Source organism: Sarcophilus harrisii, chromosome 4, assembly GCF_902635505.1.
Source record: "Sarcophilus harrisii chromosome 4, mSarHar1.11, whole genome shotgun sequence".
Lineage (NCBI taxonomy): Eukaryota > Metazoa > Chordata > Mammalia > Dasyuromorphia > Dasyuridae > Sarcophilus > Sarcophilus harrisii.
This window is the reverse complement of record NC_045429.1, coordinates 459,045,629-459,064,194: the sequence shown is the minus strand read 5'-3', so window position 1 is coordinate 459,064,194 and position 18,566 is coordinate 459,045,629. Positions and strand designations below refer to the sequence as shown.

Below are 18,566 nucleotides of genomic sequence, written 5' to 3'. Positions count from 1 at the left end.
TGCTTGACCTTGGGTAAGTTTTTGACTTGTCATTACCCCATGAAACTTTCTAGATTATAAATTGCAATGAAGGTTCCAATCTATTTTTGTAGATAGCATTATTCATTACATGAGCTTTCATAGGTCAGGTAAATCACAGGTTGGGTAAAAGAAAAAAGGAAAGTCTTATATTTGTGTTAAAAACTCTGACTTTACAAACACAGGATAGTATTGTTAGGAAGAAGAAGCATGGCTAGGAAATAGTTTGTCTGGAAAAGATCTGGGAGTCTTAGTGGACTGCAAGCTCAATATGAAGTGTGACATGGCAATGGGAGTGTGGGCTGTGGGGAGAGACTTAGTAGAATTTTTAAGCTGCATAAGGAGAGGTAAAAGTCACATCCCCAAATAAGGAGGTGATTGTTGTCATTCAGTCCTTTTCAGTTGTGTCCAACTCTCTGTGACCCCATTTGGGGTCTTTTGGGCAAAGGTACCCGAGTGGTTTTCCATTTTCTTCTCCAGCTCATTTTACAGATAAGCAAATGGAGGCAAATAGAGTGAAGTGACTTGCCCAGACTCACACAGCTTTTAGGAAGTGTCTGAGGCAGGATTTGAACTTGAAAAGATGAGCCTTCCTGACTCCAGCATCTATGTGATTGGCGCCCTCTAGGAGCCCCAAGGAGATGATGATCCCTGTCAGGGACACATTTGGAGTCTGGGTACTGTGGTTTAAAAAGGACATTGATGAACTGGAGAATATTCAGAAGAGCAAACAAGGATGGTAAAAGTCCCTGAGTTTTGGTCCTATGACCCATAGTTAATGATCCTGGAGAGGAGGAGCCTCTTAAGGAGAAATCCAGCTATTCCTTCCAAGTGATTGGAGGGCTGCCATGTGCAAGAGGGATTAGCTTAACTCTTCTTGGCTCCAGTGGGTGGAAGGAAGAGTGATGGGTGCAAGGTGCAAAGATGCAAATCAAAGCTTAATGTCAGGGGAAGTTCCCAACAATGAGAGCTGGCCCAGGAAGTGTTGCCACCCCCTTTCTGTAGACTTCCAATCAGGGACTGGACACCATTTTTGTCAGGTCGTGGGGGGAGGCTACAACCGTGAGAGGTCACTGAGCTCCTTTCTACCCCAGAGATTCTGTGAAATGGGAGGTAACTGGTCATAACTACTCACTTCCACCTCCAAATGCAGCTGTGAAACCAAGTCTAAAGGAGGAGATGGTGAACTCCAAGACCCAGTGATGGGCAATGTCAGCAAGAGTCAGGGGAGGGAAGGAGAAGCTCTGGCAGGAAGGAATTAGTCTGAGGAAGGACATGTATATAGCTCTGGACTCTCTTTTTCTAATCGTCAGAAAGGACTCTTGGCACCCTGTGTTTCTCCTGATTAGGTGTGGGGAAACAGCATGTTTGCGTTCCCTAGTTTTGTTCTGTACTTTGGGCCAAATAGAACTAGAATCTGTCTCTTCTTTGACACACGATGGAGGGAGAAAGAGAAAGAAAAGGAGGAGGAGGAGGAGGAGAGAGAGGGAGAGACAGAGACAGAAAGAGACATATACCAACAGGCAGATTTACACTTATAAAGGACCATAATCTAATTCATCCACATCATTTTACAGATGAGAAAACCGAGGTCTGGGGGGGAGGGAGCTGTCATTTTCCCAAAGTCAAGCAGATCATCAGAGAGGCAGGATGCACATGCAGTTCCTCGAGTCATAGAATTAGAATAGAAGAAACCTTAGAAATCATCTTGCACCATCCCCTCATTTTGCAGATGAGGAAACAGGACCATAGCGATGAAATGACCGACTTACCTAAGTGTACACAGATTCTTAGGATCGTAGACCTACCGCTGGAGGGGACCTTCCATTTTGTCTGGCTCAATCCCTTCATTTTGCAAACGAGGAAACCAGGGCCCAGGAAGGTGGACTATTTATTTATCTAATGTAGCATAGGTCATAAGAATCAGAGCTAGGATTTGAACCCAGGTCCTTTGCCTCCAGATCTACTCCTTTTACACTACTCTATGCTACTGAAGAAGCACAAGTGCTTCCAGTATCCTCTATTTTGGGCCCCCTGGGACAAAGCTCCGGTCACCCCACCCTATTTATTGGTGTTTCAATTTTTCTGGTATTCCAGTTGGCTTTAACCTCCCAGCCATTGTTCCTTGATAAATAGACACCTCAGTGTCCCTCAAAGTCTCTTCACCCACTGACTCAATAAAAAGCTGAATGACTCTCAAAGCTCTCGCATAACACAGAGCGTCACCTCCTCTTCCTTCCCTTTCTTTCTCCCCCCACCCCATGGTTGCCTTCCTCAGTGACAAGAAATCCATGGAGAGTAGAAGCTCTTCCTCCCCTCCCCTCTCTGGGTCTCTAGACTGTGACCAAGTCTTATTGTCTGTCTTCAGGAATTCATTTTCTGTCTCTTCTCTGTTCCACCTCTCTGGGGCTCCCTGGTCCACCTGCCCCCTCCCAACCCCAGCCTGCAGCATTTCCCCGCCAACGCTGCCAGTTGGCTGGCTGCCTTCAGTGTTTTCATGTCAACACAATCTAAATCTTTCCACTACCACCTTTCCCTTTTCCTCTTCTCCTTCCTCCTCCTCTTCCTCTTCTTTCTTCCTTCTCCTCCTCCTCTCCCGCCTCCTTTTCTTCCCTTTGCACCTCTCCTTCCTCCTCTTCCTCTCCTTCTGTTCTTTCTCCTTCTTTTCTTCTTCCTCACTCTTCCTCTCCCTCCTCCTTCTCTTCCCCCTCACTTCTCCTCCTCCTCGCTGTCTGCTAGGGAGGCGAGCTGGAGCTGCTGTGGCCACATTCTCCTGACATGCTGATGTCATTAGTGCTCACACACGCTCTCTCCAGCTAATGAGGCGGCAGAAAGAAAATTGAGGGAAGAAATCACACAGGCACATTGCTTTAGATGTAGATGGAGGGATCAAATGAGAACGAGAAAACCAGGGCTAAGGTATTTATGAGTTTCCCAGTTCCCTCTCCAAGGGAGAGCAAAGCGCAGTCCCTGGGCCAGCAGCCCGCTTTTCATCACTCCAGCCCTTGCCTGTTTTTGAGTATGGCTGATGCAGGGCCATAACTAGGGTGGGGTAACTGGGGCTTTGCCTCAGGGAATCAAAATTTGTAGGGTGCTAATAGCACTTGTGTTCCTCCAGGAGGCAAAACCAACTAAATCCAGTGCCTAATTAGGAAGATTAAAAAAATAGTCATCAAAATAAGGAACTCCCAATGAACAACTTTCTGAACTGAGGCAGTTTGGCTTCTTTCCTTCCAATTATATGAATCTGTGAGGAGAGCTGCTTGAGCAATGACAGGGTAAGTGACTCACCCACCATGATCATTCAGTCATATATGTCAGAGATGGGGTTAAAACTCATATCTTTGTGACCCCGAGGTCAGTACTCTCTGCATTGCTTCTCAGGAGGAATAATATGATAGGAGGCTTTTCTGGTGATGTTTTTTCCATGGTTTCTTTGCTCCCATGGCCCTGTCTCCCTCTTCCCATCATTCCTCTCTATCCCTCTCTCCTCTCAATGTCAGTTTGCCCAGTCAGGATGTGTCACTTCCAGGAGCCAGAGGTGAACTGGGGACATGGAACCCTTGGATCATGACAAGAACCCTGTACTTAGATTTTCACCTCCAATATTCACTAGCTGTGTGACTCTGGGCAAGTCCCTTAATCTATCTGGGACTCAATTGCTTCATCTGTAAAATGGACCCAAGTAATCCCACCTGCCTCTCAGGTTTATCGTGAAGCTTACAGGAGAGAATATACATAAGATGCTTTGCAAACCTTACAATATTATGTCAACACCGGTTATGATGATTATTAATGAGAACACAGAGATGCTTTAATCCTGGCTTTGTCTCTCTGTGACCTGAGGCACATCACAGCTTCTCTCTGGGACCCAGTTTCATTCAAGGACTGAGAGTCAGGGCAGATTAAGCCCCTTCCCTCCCCCTGAAGCCGTTGCAATCCTCACGAGCTCGGGATGCGACCTCGGTCAGCTTGGACGACGACGGGGCCAGCCATCTTTTTAGCAAAATTGAAAAACCCACCAGCTTCCTGCGTGACTTTAGGCTGGCCACATGTCCTCTCTGGGCCTCAGTTTTTGATTTGAAAAATGACAGAGTTAAACTAGGTGATCTCCATGATCTAACTTTCTATGGTTGAATGAGAATTCAATTAATTAAGCATCCAGCAGACTTGTAGAATTGATGTGCTCTCATAGCGAGGGTACAAACATCTGCTGGCAGGTTCAGGACCATAAAGTCAGTTCAATTCTTCTGAAGCCAGGTGAGGTCCACATACCTATTTTAAAATATTCTAACGACCCCAGTTCAGTATAATTGGTTTCCTTTGGAGTTTTATCTACTCAATTCTATGCATCTAAAAACATCATTCTGAGAAAGGCTTCGGCAGACTGCCTGCCAAGAGGGTCTAGGACACAAGAGGGTCTTCCTAAAGGGAAGAAGGAAGGAGATAGCACAAGTGGGTAAGTGGGGCATTCTACAATGGTACCCTCAGCCTTCTCTTGGCTTGGTTGGGATGGGGAGTCACACCTTTTATTTCCTCTCCTTCTACTTCCTTGGAGGGGGTTCCCTGCGGGTTCCAGAGCCTCTCCCCACCTCTCTAGTATGATTTCCTGGGACCAAAGTGTTCACTACCAAAGGGCTTTCTCCTGGACCTGAGTAGAGCTGCCATGTTTATCCTAAATTGGGAATGATTGGAGTCACACAGGCAGAGAAGCCTGGTATAGCTGACTCATTGCTTCGGGACCAGTGACACAGTCCAGAGTCATCCCTGGAGTCTCTGAGCAGCTCTGTCCGCTGCTGCCTGTCCTTCGGCCTTAGGGAACTTCCCTTTATCTGGGATCTACAAGCCCAGAATGTGTCACACAGTGTCTGGGAAACCTCCAATCTCAGCAGTTCCAAGCACCAACGATGACTCCTCGACTCTATTTAAAGTCTAGGTGTTGGCCACAGAGAGCGTATTCTGTGATGTCCCATTGTTACCCTGTGCACACTGGCCTTGGGGCCGCCTTTGGGGGGTGTGGAGGCTCGGGTCAGTTGCTGCTGAACCTTGGGTGATGAGTCCCTTCTCTAGGGGAGATCCCAGCACTCACTCCACCGTGACCAAGCCAAAACAGGTGCTGCTCCTTGTCACAGCCAAGTCAACAGAAAGCTGGGGGGGGGGAAGGAGCCCTGCCTTTTCCCTTCTCTCCGTCTACCTCCTTGGAGGGAGTTCCCTGTTGGTCCCACAGCCCCCTTCCACTTCTGCAGCTTGCACGATTTCCTATGATCAAAGTATCCAGGGTATTATTCTGTATTGGCCTCAGGATACAAGTCACTGTGTGCTTTCTGTCATTGGTTTCCCTGAGACATAGAGCCCTGCTCCAGAGGTGGACTAGACTTCAGGGGCCATCTGGTCCAACCCTCTCAGTTTACATATGGAGAAACTGAGGCTCAGGGTCAGGTGGCTCATAAGTGAATTCAGGTCTTCCTTACTCCAAGCCCACCCTCTATCTCCCACTCCTTGGAATAACTCTAATACCTCCCTCCTCCCAGGGGGCTTTTCTTATCTCCTGAGGGCCATTCCTTATCTCCTTATTTCTGGAGAGAAATGGTCCTTCTTTATTATTGAAAATCTTTCTTATTGCCATCCAGTCATAGTAGGTGATTTTTAGGACCTTTTCTACCCCTGAATTCATACCCATTCATTGAACAAACTTCTAACACCAAAGTTTTGTATGGAGCATTCCCTGTGCCAGGCGCGTCTCTCAGATTCCATTTCTGGAGGAGATGATGGCCTCCAAGGCTGTTTCCTGTTCTGAATCTATGATTCATTCACTCAACACTATTGACTTGTATTGGGCCTGCAGTCAGCAAGCCCCCCATAGACCTGGCAGATAAATGGCTGGTGAATGCAGCCGGCTTTTCCCACTCGTACCTTCTCAAAAGCCCCCGGCCAGATCCTCTGGGAGCCATGGTTGAGGAGCATTTGCACGGTCCTGTGGGGTCTGCACTCCCTCTTGAAGGAGGCACTCTGAAGAACACAGGCCATGGGGGAGGTACCGTTGTAGTCAAAAACGTTCACCTTGGCTTGGTTCTGTAGCAGGAGCTGCACCAGGAGGTAGCTGGCGTTCTTGCAGGCTTTGTGGAGGGGACTCTTCTCTTCCTCGTCGGTGGCGTTGGCATCTGCACCGTGGCGTAATAGCAGGCGGCACACCTCCAGGTAGCGCTCCTGCTCGTAGGGCTCCTGGGCTCGGCCACAAGCCACGCTGAGGGGGGTCTCTTCACGGCTGTTCCTATTGTCCACCCTGGCCCCATGTTGTAGGTACAGAAGGGTATGATCCCTGAGGCCATGTTTTGCTGCAATGTGAAGAGGGCTCTCCTGGCCCTCGCTGCTTGCTTGGTTTACCAGGGCACCATGTTTTACAAGCAGCTGGGCACATCTGTCAAGAAAAGACAGAAATATGGCTAGAGGAATGATATCACTGGCCCCTTGGCAATCTAATGCCTGAGACCCACATTTGGAACTAGAGAGAACTCAGTTATTATTTTTGACAACTCCTAGGCATAAACTCTTTGAGGGCAGTTACAATTTAATTTTTATCTTTTTCTCCTTATTGGCTAACACTTTGACTGGTATACAGTAGCCCTACATCTCATTAACTCCCTATGATTAAATCCTGCTCTACCAGTTATCCTATAAAGGGTAAGTGAATTCAGGTCTTCCTTACTCCAAGCCCAGTCCTGTAAATATCTCTAATAGCTCCCTCCTTCCAGGGCTGTTGTGAAGATCATATAGAACTCTGAGAGGCCATTCCTTATCTCCTTATTTCTGGAGAGAGATAGTCCTTCTTTATTACTTAAAATCTGTTAATTTTATTACTTAATTTATTATATACTTTATTACATATATCTACTTTACTTCTTAAATTTTAGGTATAATCTACCAAATACTTAAGAACCCATACTTTTTTTTTTTTTTTTTTTTTTTGGGAAAATAAATACATCTTTATTTTCATTAATTTCTTTTTTTTTTTAAATTTATTTATTTATTTAATAGCCTTTAATTTACAGGATATATACATGGGTAACTTTACAGCATTAACAATTGCCAAACCTCTTGTTCCAATTTTTCACCTCTTACCCCCCCCCACCCCCTCCCCTAAATGGCAGGATGACCAGTAGATGTTAAATATATTAAAATATAACTTAGATACATAATAAGTATACATGACCAAAACATTATTTTGCTGTACAAAAAGAATCAGACTCTGAATTATTGTACAATTAGCTTGTGAAGGAAATCAAAGATGCAGGTGTGCATAAATATAGGGACTGGGAATTCAATGTAATGGTTTTTAGTCATCTCCCAGAGTTCTTTTTCTGGGCATAGCTAGTTCAGTTCATTACTGCTCCATTAGAAATGATTTGGTTGATCTCGTTGCTGAGGATGGCCTGATCCATCAGAACTGGTCATCATCTAGTATTGTTGTTGAAGTATATAATGATCTCCTGGTCCTGCTCATTTCACTCAGCATCAGTTCGTGTAAGTCTCTCCAGGCCTTTCTGAAATCATCCTGTTGGTCATTTCTTACAGAACAGTAATATTCCATAATTTTCATATACCACAATTTATTCAGCCATTCTCCAACTGATGGACATCCATTCAGTTTCCAGTTTCTAGCCACTACAAAAAGGGCTGCCACAAACATTCGTGCACATACAGGTCCCTTTCCCTTCTTTATAATCTCTTTGGGATATAATCCCAGTAGTAACACTGCTGGATCAAAGGGTATGCACAGTTTGATAACTTTTTGAGCATAGTTCCAAACTACTCTCCAAAATGGTTGGATTCGTTCACAACTCCACCAACAATGCATCAATGTCCCAGTTTTCCCGCATCCCCTCCAACAATCATCATTATTTTTTCCTGTCATCTTAGCCAATCTGACAGGTGTGTAGTGGTATCTTAGAGTTGTCTTAATTTGCATTTCTCTGATTAATAATGACTTGGAGCATCTTTTCATATGACTAGAAATAGTTTCAATTTCTTCATCTGAGAATTGTCTGTTCATATCCTTTGACCATTTTTCAATTGGAGAATGGCTTGATTTTTTATAAATTAGAGTTAATTCTCTATATATTTTGGAAATGAGGCCTTTATCAGAACCTTTGACTGTAAAAATATTTTCCCAGTTTATTGCTTCCCTTCTAATCTTGTCTGCATTAGTTTTGTTTGTACAGAAACTTTTCAGTTTGGTATAATCGAAATTTTCTATTTTGTGATCAGTAATGATCTCTAGTTCTGCTTTGGTCATAAAAACCTTCCCCTTCCACAAGAACCCATACTTTGTATTTATACTACAGATACTACAAAGGAGTAATGGTAGTTGCAGAAATAGAAGTAACAGTGACAAGTAATAGTAATATCAGTAGTAATTATATTAACAATAGCAGCAGCAGTGCAGCAATAATGGTAGTGGTAGTGGTGGTAGTGACAGTAATAGTAGTAGTAGTAGTAAATGACATTGTTATTATAGAAAATGACCTAGACAACTCTTTAATGCTATAATTTATAGGACAGGTGCCATCTTCATGGGAAGAGGCCATTTCCTCATTCATATTTCTTACATCAATTATATTGTGACTCTAATCTCCTCCCCTCTCCCATGACATCGACACAGGGTCTTAAGTGGCAGGAAGCTTCTTACCTTCATTATTTTATTTGCTAATGACCTCCCATGTGACAGAAATATCCCAATCTCCATTTTACATATGAGAAAATGAATTCAGAGAGACAATGTGACTTGTTTTCAATCATAGCTACTAAAGTGTCTGTTGTGAAATTTGAATCCAGGTCTTTCTGCTTCCAAGTCCAGTACTCTGTTCTCTATAATAATATAGCAGCAGCAGCACTTACTACTACTACTACTGTTACTATTACTAATACCATTACTACCACTACCACCACCATCACGATTACAACATCAACTATTACTACTACTACTACTACTACTACTACTACTACTACTACTACTACTGCTACTACTACTACTACTATTACTACTACTACTACTACTACTACTACTACTACTACTACTACTACTACACATTTACACAATACTTTAAGGTCTTCCAAACTCTCTACAATGATCTCTTTTGATCCTCACAACATCCTTTGGAGGCATTTCACATCATTATTAACCTCATTTTACAGCAGTAAGGATCTTGAATTCAGGCCTGGTGCTCTATTTACTGTGTCACCTGGCATTAAATCAAATGCTATCACAGGTAGAATCAGAAAAGCTCACATTTGGGAGGGATCTTAGTGTCCATCTAGTCCCAGAATCTCTTTATAGCATCTCAGACAAGTCATCGTTCCACCTCTGCTTGAAGCCCTTCAGTTATGGGCAATCTCTTCCCTTCTAAGTTAGCCTGTGCCATTTTCACTAGCTCTAACTGTGAAGAAATTCTTGTCACCTGACATCCAAATTTGACATCCATCCATTACTCCTAGTTCTGCTCTCTGGGGTCAAGTAGAAAAAAAATCTCATCTTTCTTCCATGCTACATGTTCAGGTAGTAAAGAGCAATAATCATGTGGTTCCCAAGACTGATCACAACATTCAGTTGGACCGAAGATGACAAAGTAAACTGTGGCTCTCTTAATGTAGCCTAGGAGAGCTCTTTGATTGTCAAATCACACATGTGATTCATGGCAAGCTTGTGGTTCACTACTAACTCCCTGATCTTCCTCCCCTGAAACTGTTTTCTAGCTATTTTGATGGTCTTCATTCTGTTTCTGGGATTGATTACTTGAAGATCTTATTTGAGTTGAATAGTACAGTGAAAAAGACATTAGATTAGGAGTCAGAAGGTCAGGGTTGAATTGTGGCTATTACTTACCTCTCACCCTAATTTCTTAATGCCTTGCTTTCTTGATCTCCCAAAGCAAGTGGACTCTTGGGTCCCTTTCAGACCTAACCCTATGATCTTGTAAACTGAAGGGTAGGCTGCCCTATTCTGCTACCCTTCCAGCCTTGTGATCAGAGTGTAGCTGGGTTAATTCAGAACTCTGGGGATGGTGAAGCAGAAGAAGCCAGAGCTTCAATGTCATGGGAATAAAAAGCAGCAGCTTAGGGGTGAGAGCAGGATGAGATGAGTGAGCAGCTAGAAATGCAGAGGGGGGTGAATCCCAGAACCAGGCTGGGGGGCCAAGAGCCCTTTAGATAAGAAGCCCCACTGGGGCCTTAAAATAACATTCCATTTACAAATATTTTATTTATAAACAGCTTTTTAGGAACACACTTAAAACATCACAAGGCATCCACCCATGTAGGAACCAATATAAAGCCCTGGCTCACTGGGTTCCAGGAACCAGGGAAACCCTTCTTGTGTCCCAGACCTTTCCTTATGTCATTAATTCACTAATCAGTCAATCTATTAAGTCACTCAGCAGACCACACCATCTGCATGTCATTTGCTTGACACCTACTCTGCTGCCATGCAAGTCCCCTCGATTCCCTCCCTCCCCCACTTTTCATCTCTTACTCTAACAACTCGAGGCAGTGGAACTATTTATAGTCAGTAGTCACATGGGAAGGGGATGAGCCTTGTTCTTTGTGACCCTAGAAAGTAGACCTAGGAACAATGGAGTGTGTGTGTGTGTGTGTGTGTGTGTGTGTGTGTGTGTGTGTGTGTGATCTCACACTGACAGATGTGGATTTTGTATAAGGAAATAAAGCAGATGAACTCTGCCACTACTTTCGGCACAAAACATTTGTCCACCTGCTCCCTGACAATAACACTCACAAATTTTCCCTGACCAAAATGTCCCTTCCTGGAAGCCACTTCCCTATAGTGTTACTCCCTGATTAGAATGTAAACTCCAGGAGGGCAAGGGTGGCTTGCTTTTATATTCATATCCCCAATGCTTAGTATATAACCGGAGCTTAATGAGCGCTTTTTATTTATTCAACCAGTGCCTACTATGTTTTAAGCAGTAGTTCTAATAGTAATAGCTAGTAATTGCATAATGCTTAGTTTGTAAGTACTGTACACATTTCATCTCATCTTGTCTATAAAGATCTGGAAGGAGATGATTTTCTTATCTCCATTTTACAAATGAGGAAACTGAGCTAAAGAAAGGAGATATGACTTATCCAGGGTCAAATGACTAGAAAGTGTCTGATTCTGGTTTTGATCTTGGACTCCAGGTCCATCACTCTGTCACTGAACCACCCAGTTAGGCACTGGGGATGCTGAACAAGAATATGGTCTTTACTTCGCCTGTTGCTCCTCTCCTGGCCATTAGTTATGTTAATTAGGAGTAGAATTGCTACCATCTAACAGGGTCATCCTAAATTCTAGTCACTGTGCAGAATCCTCTCTTCCCTGAAAGCTCTAAAGAATTTGGGGATATGTCATCCCATTGTGGGAAGTCCAGCCAACAAAACCTGGCTAACTCCAGGACTACAAGCTGTGTCCCTATGTCCAAATGCTGTAATCTTAGAAAAATGGCCCTGGGTTGGAAGCAAATGGGATGCCTTGAGAGGTCTCCTGTCTAGGTTGAAGGAGAAAATAGTCTCATTGTACCTTGTGCTACCACATCGAGATAAAGGAGGGGGGAGATGTTCAAATTTAGCCCCCATAGTTTAAAGGAGGACATTGACAAAGTGGAAAGCATCTGGAGGAGGATAGGCATCACGGTGAAGAGTCTCTGGTCCAAGTCATATAGTCACTGACCAAAGGATCCTTTGATATTTACTCTGGAGCAGAGAACATTTATGTGGTGTTTATTTTCAAGTTTTTAAGGGACTATCACGTGGATGATGGATTCACCTTATTTAACTTGGCCCCAGAGATTCTGGCAGTGGTAAAGTGGCAAATGTAGGGTGAATATAAGGGAGTATTTCTGAATATTCAGAACTGTCCAAAGTGGAATTTTTGCCTTAGCAGCAGGGAACAAACACCAAGGAGTCAGTTCCACTTTTTTTCCTGAAGCCTAAGACATAGATTCAGACCTGGAGGGAGTCATGCGATCATAGCTACAGAACCGAAAAAAAATTACCATTGAATTCAACCCCCTCATACTACAGATGAGAAAAGTGAATCCATAGAAGAGAGAAAGTAGCTGAGCAAGGATTCCCTTGCTCCCATCATACCTTGTACCCTCTCTTATTTGTAATTGTCAATAATTACAAAGTATCTCCCAAAATAGTCAGTCAGTGAAACAATAACAAAATAAATCTTCCTAAGTAGTCAAAGTATCTTCCTAAGTAGTGATTCAGTTAATCAAACAATTAGAAAGTGTCTTTCTAAATAATCAGAAAAAAACAATTAGAAAGTATCTTCTAAATAGTGAAACAATTAGGAAGTATTCTTCCTAAAAATATTTTCCTAACTAGTCAGTCTTTCAAGCAATTACAAAGTATCTTTCTAAGTAGTCAAATAATGACAAAATAGCTTTCCAAGGAATCAGCCAAATAATTAGAAAGTGTCTTTTTAAATAATCAGAAAAAACAATTAGAAAGTATCTTCTAAATAGTGAAACAATTAGGAAGTATTCTTCCTAAAAGTATCTCCCTAAATAGTCAAGCAATTACAACGTATTTCAAAGAGTCAAACAATGACAAATTATATTTCTAAGGAGTCAGTCAATCAAATAATTAGAAAGTATCTTTCTAAACAGTCAGAAAAACAATGAGAAAGTATCTTCCTAAATAATCAGTCACTCAGTCAACAATCCTTGTTTCTAAGTACTGGGGATACAAAGACAGGGCCTGGTCCTTAAGGAGCAAAGTCTCCTTTTGGTCTTTTTATTCTCAGTGCCTTAGGACAGTGGTTATCACATGGCAGTCACTAAATGGATGGGTGACAAGATCTGGGGATACAATTACTGAAGTTGAAAGGAAAAGAAGAGCATGGAATCATAGTAGATTGGGTGCTGGACTTTGAGAAAGAGCTGTGTTCAAAATCTGACTTGTAGGCTGTATGATGTAAGCCAGTTAGGAGGCTTTCTGAGTCTCTCTTTCCTCCTTTATAAATTGGAGATCATACCACCTGGAGCACCCCCTTTCTCAGGGTTATTGTGAGGCTGGATTGAGGTTATATAAGCGAGGCAACCTGCACATTTCCAAACATTCTGCCCACCTTAGAAGTGGCTGTTATTATTATTATAAACATATCCTCCCTTCCCGGAGTTTACAGGAAAGTGGATCCCACTCTCTATGATTGCCCTAGCCACGATACCGAGCACGGATTACTCTCTGCAATATGGAAACCTTCCAAGGGAGTCAATGGTCCTGAATCCCTCATCCAGCTGCCTGGGATATGGCTCTCACTTTTTCATATAGAGCTTAGCTGCATTTCTTCCCAGCAGACTGACATGTTAAGCTGTTGTCCCCAGGTATAAGCCACCGCACCAATCCCTGAATTCTAAGAACAGCAGAGGAGCTTTCTGGGGCCCCATGCTTACTGAACTCTAGTCCATTTCATTTTAGAGCTGAGGAAACTGAGGCACACAGATTTAAGTCATGGGCTGGAAGTCACACATGTTGTAAGTATAAGTCCTGGAATTGAGCCCAGATTTTCTGGTTCTAAAGACACGAGGGCCATTTTTTGTTGGAACACAGTGTGTATAAAAGAGAAAACTGTGTTCATTAAACCCAGAGAGGTAAGCTGGAACCAAACTGTGAAGGACTTTGTGAAGATTTCTTTTTTTGTCCTGGAGCCAATGGCGAGCCAATGACCATTGTCAGAAGAGAGAATGGCTTAAGAAAATTTTCTCTGGAATTTTCCATGCAGAGTTTTCTCTGGAGAAATTTCATTGGTTTGAGGGGGAAAACCTAGTAAAAGAATCTGGGACTCCTAAGATGTGGCCAAGAGAAGGAAGGAGGGAAAGAGCAGGTATGGACTGAGCCCTTCCTGATCTTGGACCAACAAGAAAGGGAAGCTCAGGGTTACTACAACAGATGAGTTCTACATACTATATCATTATGATCTGCAACTTAACTCCAAACTACCATTCTCTTAGAACTCCATCAAGGAATTGTCCCTTCTCTATCTTATTTTTATATCATACCTAGTCTCTAGCTCCTTAGGATCTGAACTAAAGCAACTTTTGACTTATATTAGCTGCATGATCTTGACCAAGTCCCTTAACTTGGCTAGATCTCCTCTGTAACAAGAGGAAGGTGGAATGTGTGTCCTCTGAGAATTTTTCCAGCTCAACTTATGAATCTCTGACCCTGCCTATGGATAGGAGACCGCTCTCCCTAGAAATTGAAAGGGCTGGGAGCTGGGGGTTGCCCAGTTTTGACCTGGGCCCCTCAGGCCTGAAACTGGGGTCTGTGAACAGGCTTTGTCATAACCTAACAGACAGGCAGAAATCAAGAACACCCAAGAGTCTGCTTGTTAATAGCCTCAGTCCTGAATTAAGAGTATCATTCCCATCTGAGAATGCCAAAGTCACTGTGTGTCCAGACTTCCCAGGTTGGGGATTAAGGAGACATTGTTGTTTAAATAGCTTCTGATTTGGTGCAACTCAGATAAACACACCCTCCCTGGAGCCTCCCCACCTCCCATCATCTCCAATTAGAAGTACCCTGTCAAACTCCTAGGAGACAGGAAGGGAAGCAATATCTCCCACTGCCTCCCTTTATTACCAGCAATAGAGAAATCATTAATTTGAGCCAAATTCACCTAGACTAAGCCCTGTCAACATTATATATGTAATTTTAAGGAATATGACACTGCTCGGTCAGAGGCCTAGTCTGTGACTTTCCAAGGACAAAAGGAAGATGCGGAGCTAAAGCTTTTTCTTAAACCATTCCCTTCTTTGACAATGGCCATTGGCTCGCCATTGCCTCCTGGAGAAAAAAGAAACCTTCACAAAGTCCATCACAGTTTGGTTCCAGTCTACCTCTCTAGGTTTATTGAACACATTTTTGTCTTTTATGACCACTGTGTTCCAACAAAAAAATGGCCCTTATGTCTTTGGAATCCAAAAACCTGGGCTCAATTCCAATTCTTATATTTATGACATGTGTGACTTCCAGCCCATGATTTAAACCTCTGTGTGCCTCAGTTTCCTCATCTCTGAAATGAAGGAGTTGGATGAGGTGACCTCTGAGGAAACTTCCTCTTATATATCTGAAATGAAATGAACTCTTGCAAAAAATCAGTACTGGGTCCCCAAAAGAAGCTCAAAAATCTTGATAAAAAAGTTTTCTCAGGTGAAATCAACCATCGTGATTGTTCACATGAATTATTCCTGCCTCCCCACAAGCCAGTTGGCTTCCTTTGTGCCTCTTGTGGGTGTCCATGCACTCTGTTAACTACATCCATCAGACATTTTGAGGGTTTCTGGGGTTGGAAGGAAGATAGAGCCCATAGCCTAGAGGTCTCTGCCAGACTCAGTTGACCTTTGTGAGTTTTTTTGTGGTCTCACCTCAGATTGCAGGGAGAGCCTCCCAAGATGTGGACAAGGATGCAATTGCCCATCACTTTTCCTATTGTTTTCTGGAGCCAGCTAGAACAGGTTAATACTCCTTCCAGGTCATGGGTGTTAGTATGCTTCCCAGTTTGGGTCCATGTGCACTCCCAGTTTCTATGCCTTTTTGTGCCTTTATGTCACTGAGGAACAGGTCAAAGAGCACTGGGATAAATGAGATCTTTGGGGCACTCCCCTAGGGACCTTCTTTGAGGTTAATGTGGCAAATACCATCAAGTTCAGGGGACCCATCCAATGGAAACAGCCCCATGGTGCACAATTATTGTCTCACAAAATCCTTCCTTCTCCTGAGGAAGAGGAGAGGAGAGGACGGTCTGAGAAATCCTTGATTAGTAAAGGTCTGGGGTCTAGTGACTATTGGATGACCATCTGGCTTTTGGCCAAGCAGAGATTCCTACACTGGAAGCTGTCGTGAAGCCTCTGGAAATTCCTTCTGTCATCGGGGGTGATGTTTCCCAGCCCGAATCCCTTGTGACAAACCAGAGGGACTTAGAGACAAAGAACCCTCATCTTGTTTTCAGTGTTAAGTAACTGGATGTGATGAGCCCGTCGGCTTACATCAGGATGACTGCTGCGGGGAAGCAGTTGCTTGGATGACATCAAGGCGGAACAATGTCACCTCTGATGGGCCTGGGCAAGGGCGGCCAGTGGCAGCATGGGAGAGAGCTGGTGCTGCCCAGGGGCCAGGTGGGAGTGTGCCATTTACAGAAGGGAGGGGAGTGTGTATGTTCATGGGCTAGTACACATGAACATGGGTGTTATACAAATAAATAATAGCATCTATGTGAGTGGGGTTGGCAGTTTTACACACAAAGCGTAAACATATGTAGCATATGTGTGGGGTGTGTGTGTGTGTGTGTGTATGTACTGGGACCATACAATGTGCTCTATTGTATGAACACATTCTAACATGTATGCAGGATCTTGAATGCATGTTAGGCCCACGTGTATGCACAACCCCAAACTGATGGGCACATTATATCGTACAGGCCTGCATGCTTGTGCATGTATGTGCATTTAGGGTTAGGCTTGGAATAGAGAGGCATTTAGGGTTAGGGTTAGGGATCCATGGGTTGGATTCCCCAACTGTTTTGGAGAGAAGAAAGTATCTCCATATCCCCTTTGGATTAGCTGGTTTGGCTCAGAGCCCTTCTTGAGACCATCCTGACCCCCTCTTTTTTCTTTCCTTTCTTTTTTCTCAGTTGGAAAATGCTCAGACAGCATGTTCAAAAATGATCTGAGAAACAACCCATCTTGGGGCAAAAGTGCTCAACAGCAAGCCCTGGGAAGGAGAAGGCAGGTATAGAATCAGATTGATTCATATTTTCCAGTGCATGATGCTCAGTGAAATGGAGCCCTTCTCCAGGTTCACTCCAAGTGGTCAAAAACTCCTCCCCACATGGTTCTAGGGCAACTTTGAGGAATCAAGAGCGGTCAATGAATGCTCTTTTCCCACAAGTCCCCACTGGCGTGCTCACCACTGATTAAGCAGTAGACATCAATTAGCCCATCAGATTTAAATGGCTTTTAGTTTTTAGTGATCTCCTTCCTGGAGTCCCTGTAAACTTCTCCTGACTTACATGGGGTCAATGAAGATTGTTGATATTGCATTCCTTTAAGATGCTACCTTCCCTGAAATTACTTTTCCCTTGTGGTTTAGTTTGTTCTTTCCTGGCTCCTGAATGGAAACATTACCCGACACTGATCCAATCTTGCCAATGACCTAGTCAATGGGGGTGGGGAGCCAGAGAGTGGAACAGTCCTTCTGGGCTCACTCCTTCTTTCCCTTTGTTGCCTCTGGTATCGGCATAAGAAACCTGCCTTCTTAAAGGCTTGACTTCCAAAGACATTGCTAGAATGAACCCCTTCTGGAAAATTCTTCTTTGATCTCCCTAGGCTCAGAGTAATAAATTTTTAAAAATTAGTTCCCACCCTCCCAAGAGCCCCCAAACAAATCCCAATACATACTATTACCTATTTCATCTAGTGGTTTGAAGTGTTTCCTTCTTTCACCTAGTTTACTTCATTTATAATTTTTGGTGGTTTTTGTTTTTGGAATTGGGATGAGGCAATCAGGATTAAATGACTTGTCTAGGATCCTATAGCTAGTAAGTGTCAAGTGTTTGAGACTTTTTTCGAACTCAGATCCTCCTGACTTCAGGGCCAGTGCTCTATTCACTGCACCAGCCTGCGACCCCACACTATTTACTGTTTGATTGGTTGGGTGACTCAGGTCAGAGACATTCTCATCCCCCAAAAGCATGGTGGCCAGAGCATCTTAGTTACATTGAATGACATATCCCTCTTTCCCAATCTATTCTACCTTCTTCTATTTTACAAGCATTCCTTAAAGATGCCCATGTGTATGATGCTCTATGGTTGGTTTAACTGGAAACATCCTGTTTCTTCTATAATATCCTTTGGGAACAGCACAGTGTACGGGAAACACCTGATTATGTCAACACTGGCTTTGAGTTTAGACTCTGCTAACTGGCAGTTTTCTGACCTTAAATGAGACATACTTGATCAATCTGAGGTTTTTATTTTGTTTTGTTTTGCAAAATGGGGACAATAATATATAGAATTTTAGTTAGGAGGAGCATTAGACAGAACTCTTGGTTCAGAACCACAAAATCAGAGTGAGAGAAGACAAGAACCAGCAGGATCCAGTCCAACTTGTGTCCAACTAAGAATTTCCTTTATGACCTGCTTGAGAAATGGTCATTTGGTTTTGTTTGAAGCTCTCAATGAGAGGGGAACTCGCTACCTTCCAAGGCAGTCAGTCCCTTCCATGCTTACACAACCTTCTTAATCATGATACATTTTCTCATCCTGAGCTAAAATCTGTCTTTGCAGCTTCCCAACACTCCTACTTCTTTTCTTGAGGGCCAAGAAGGATAAAGTGTATCCATCTTCCTCATAGCGGCCCTTCAAATACTGGAAGGCAGCCATCCTATTCTGTTCCCACTCCCCAGTCTTCTCTTCTAGTTAAATAGCCCTATGTATTTCCATAGATCGACATCAATCAGCGACTCCAGTTCCCTTCACCATTCTAACTCC

General features: G+C 43.4%; 1 protein-coding gene across 2 annotated transcripts in view; it reads right to left on the bottom strand.

The window, feature by feature from the left end:
* ASB18 (ankyrin repeat and SOCS box containing 18) overlaps positions 1 to 18,566 on the bottom strand; it is a 65,530-nt gene that overhangs the window by 10,170 nt on the left and 36,794 nt on the right. For both annotated transcript variants that reach the window (XM_031968252.1, XM_023503806.2), the window contains one exon: positions 5,932 to 6,436. In XM_031968252.1, the coding sequence (XP_031824112.1) occupies positions 5,932 to 6,436 (505 nt within the window). The remainder of the gene's footprint in view (positions 1 to 5,931; positions 6,437 to 18,566) is intronic.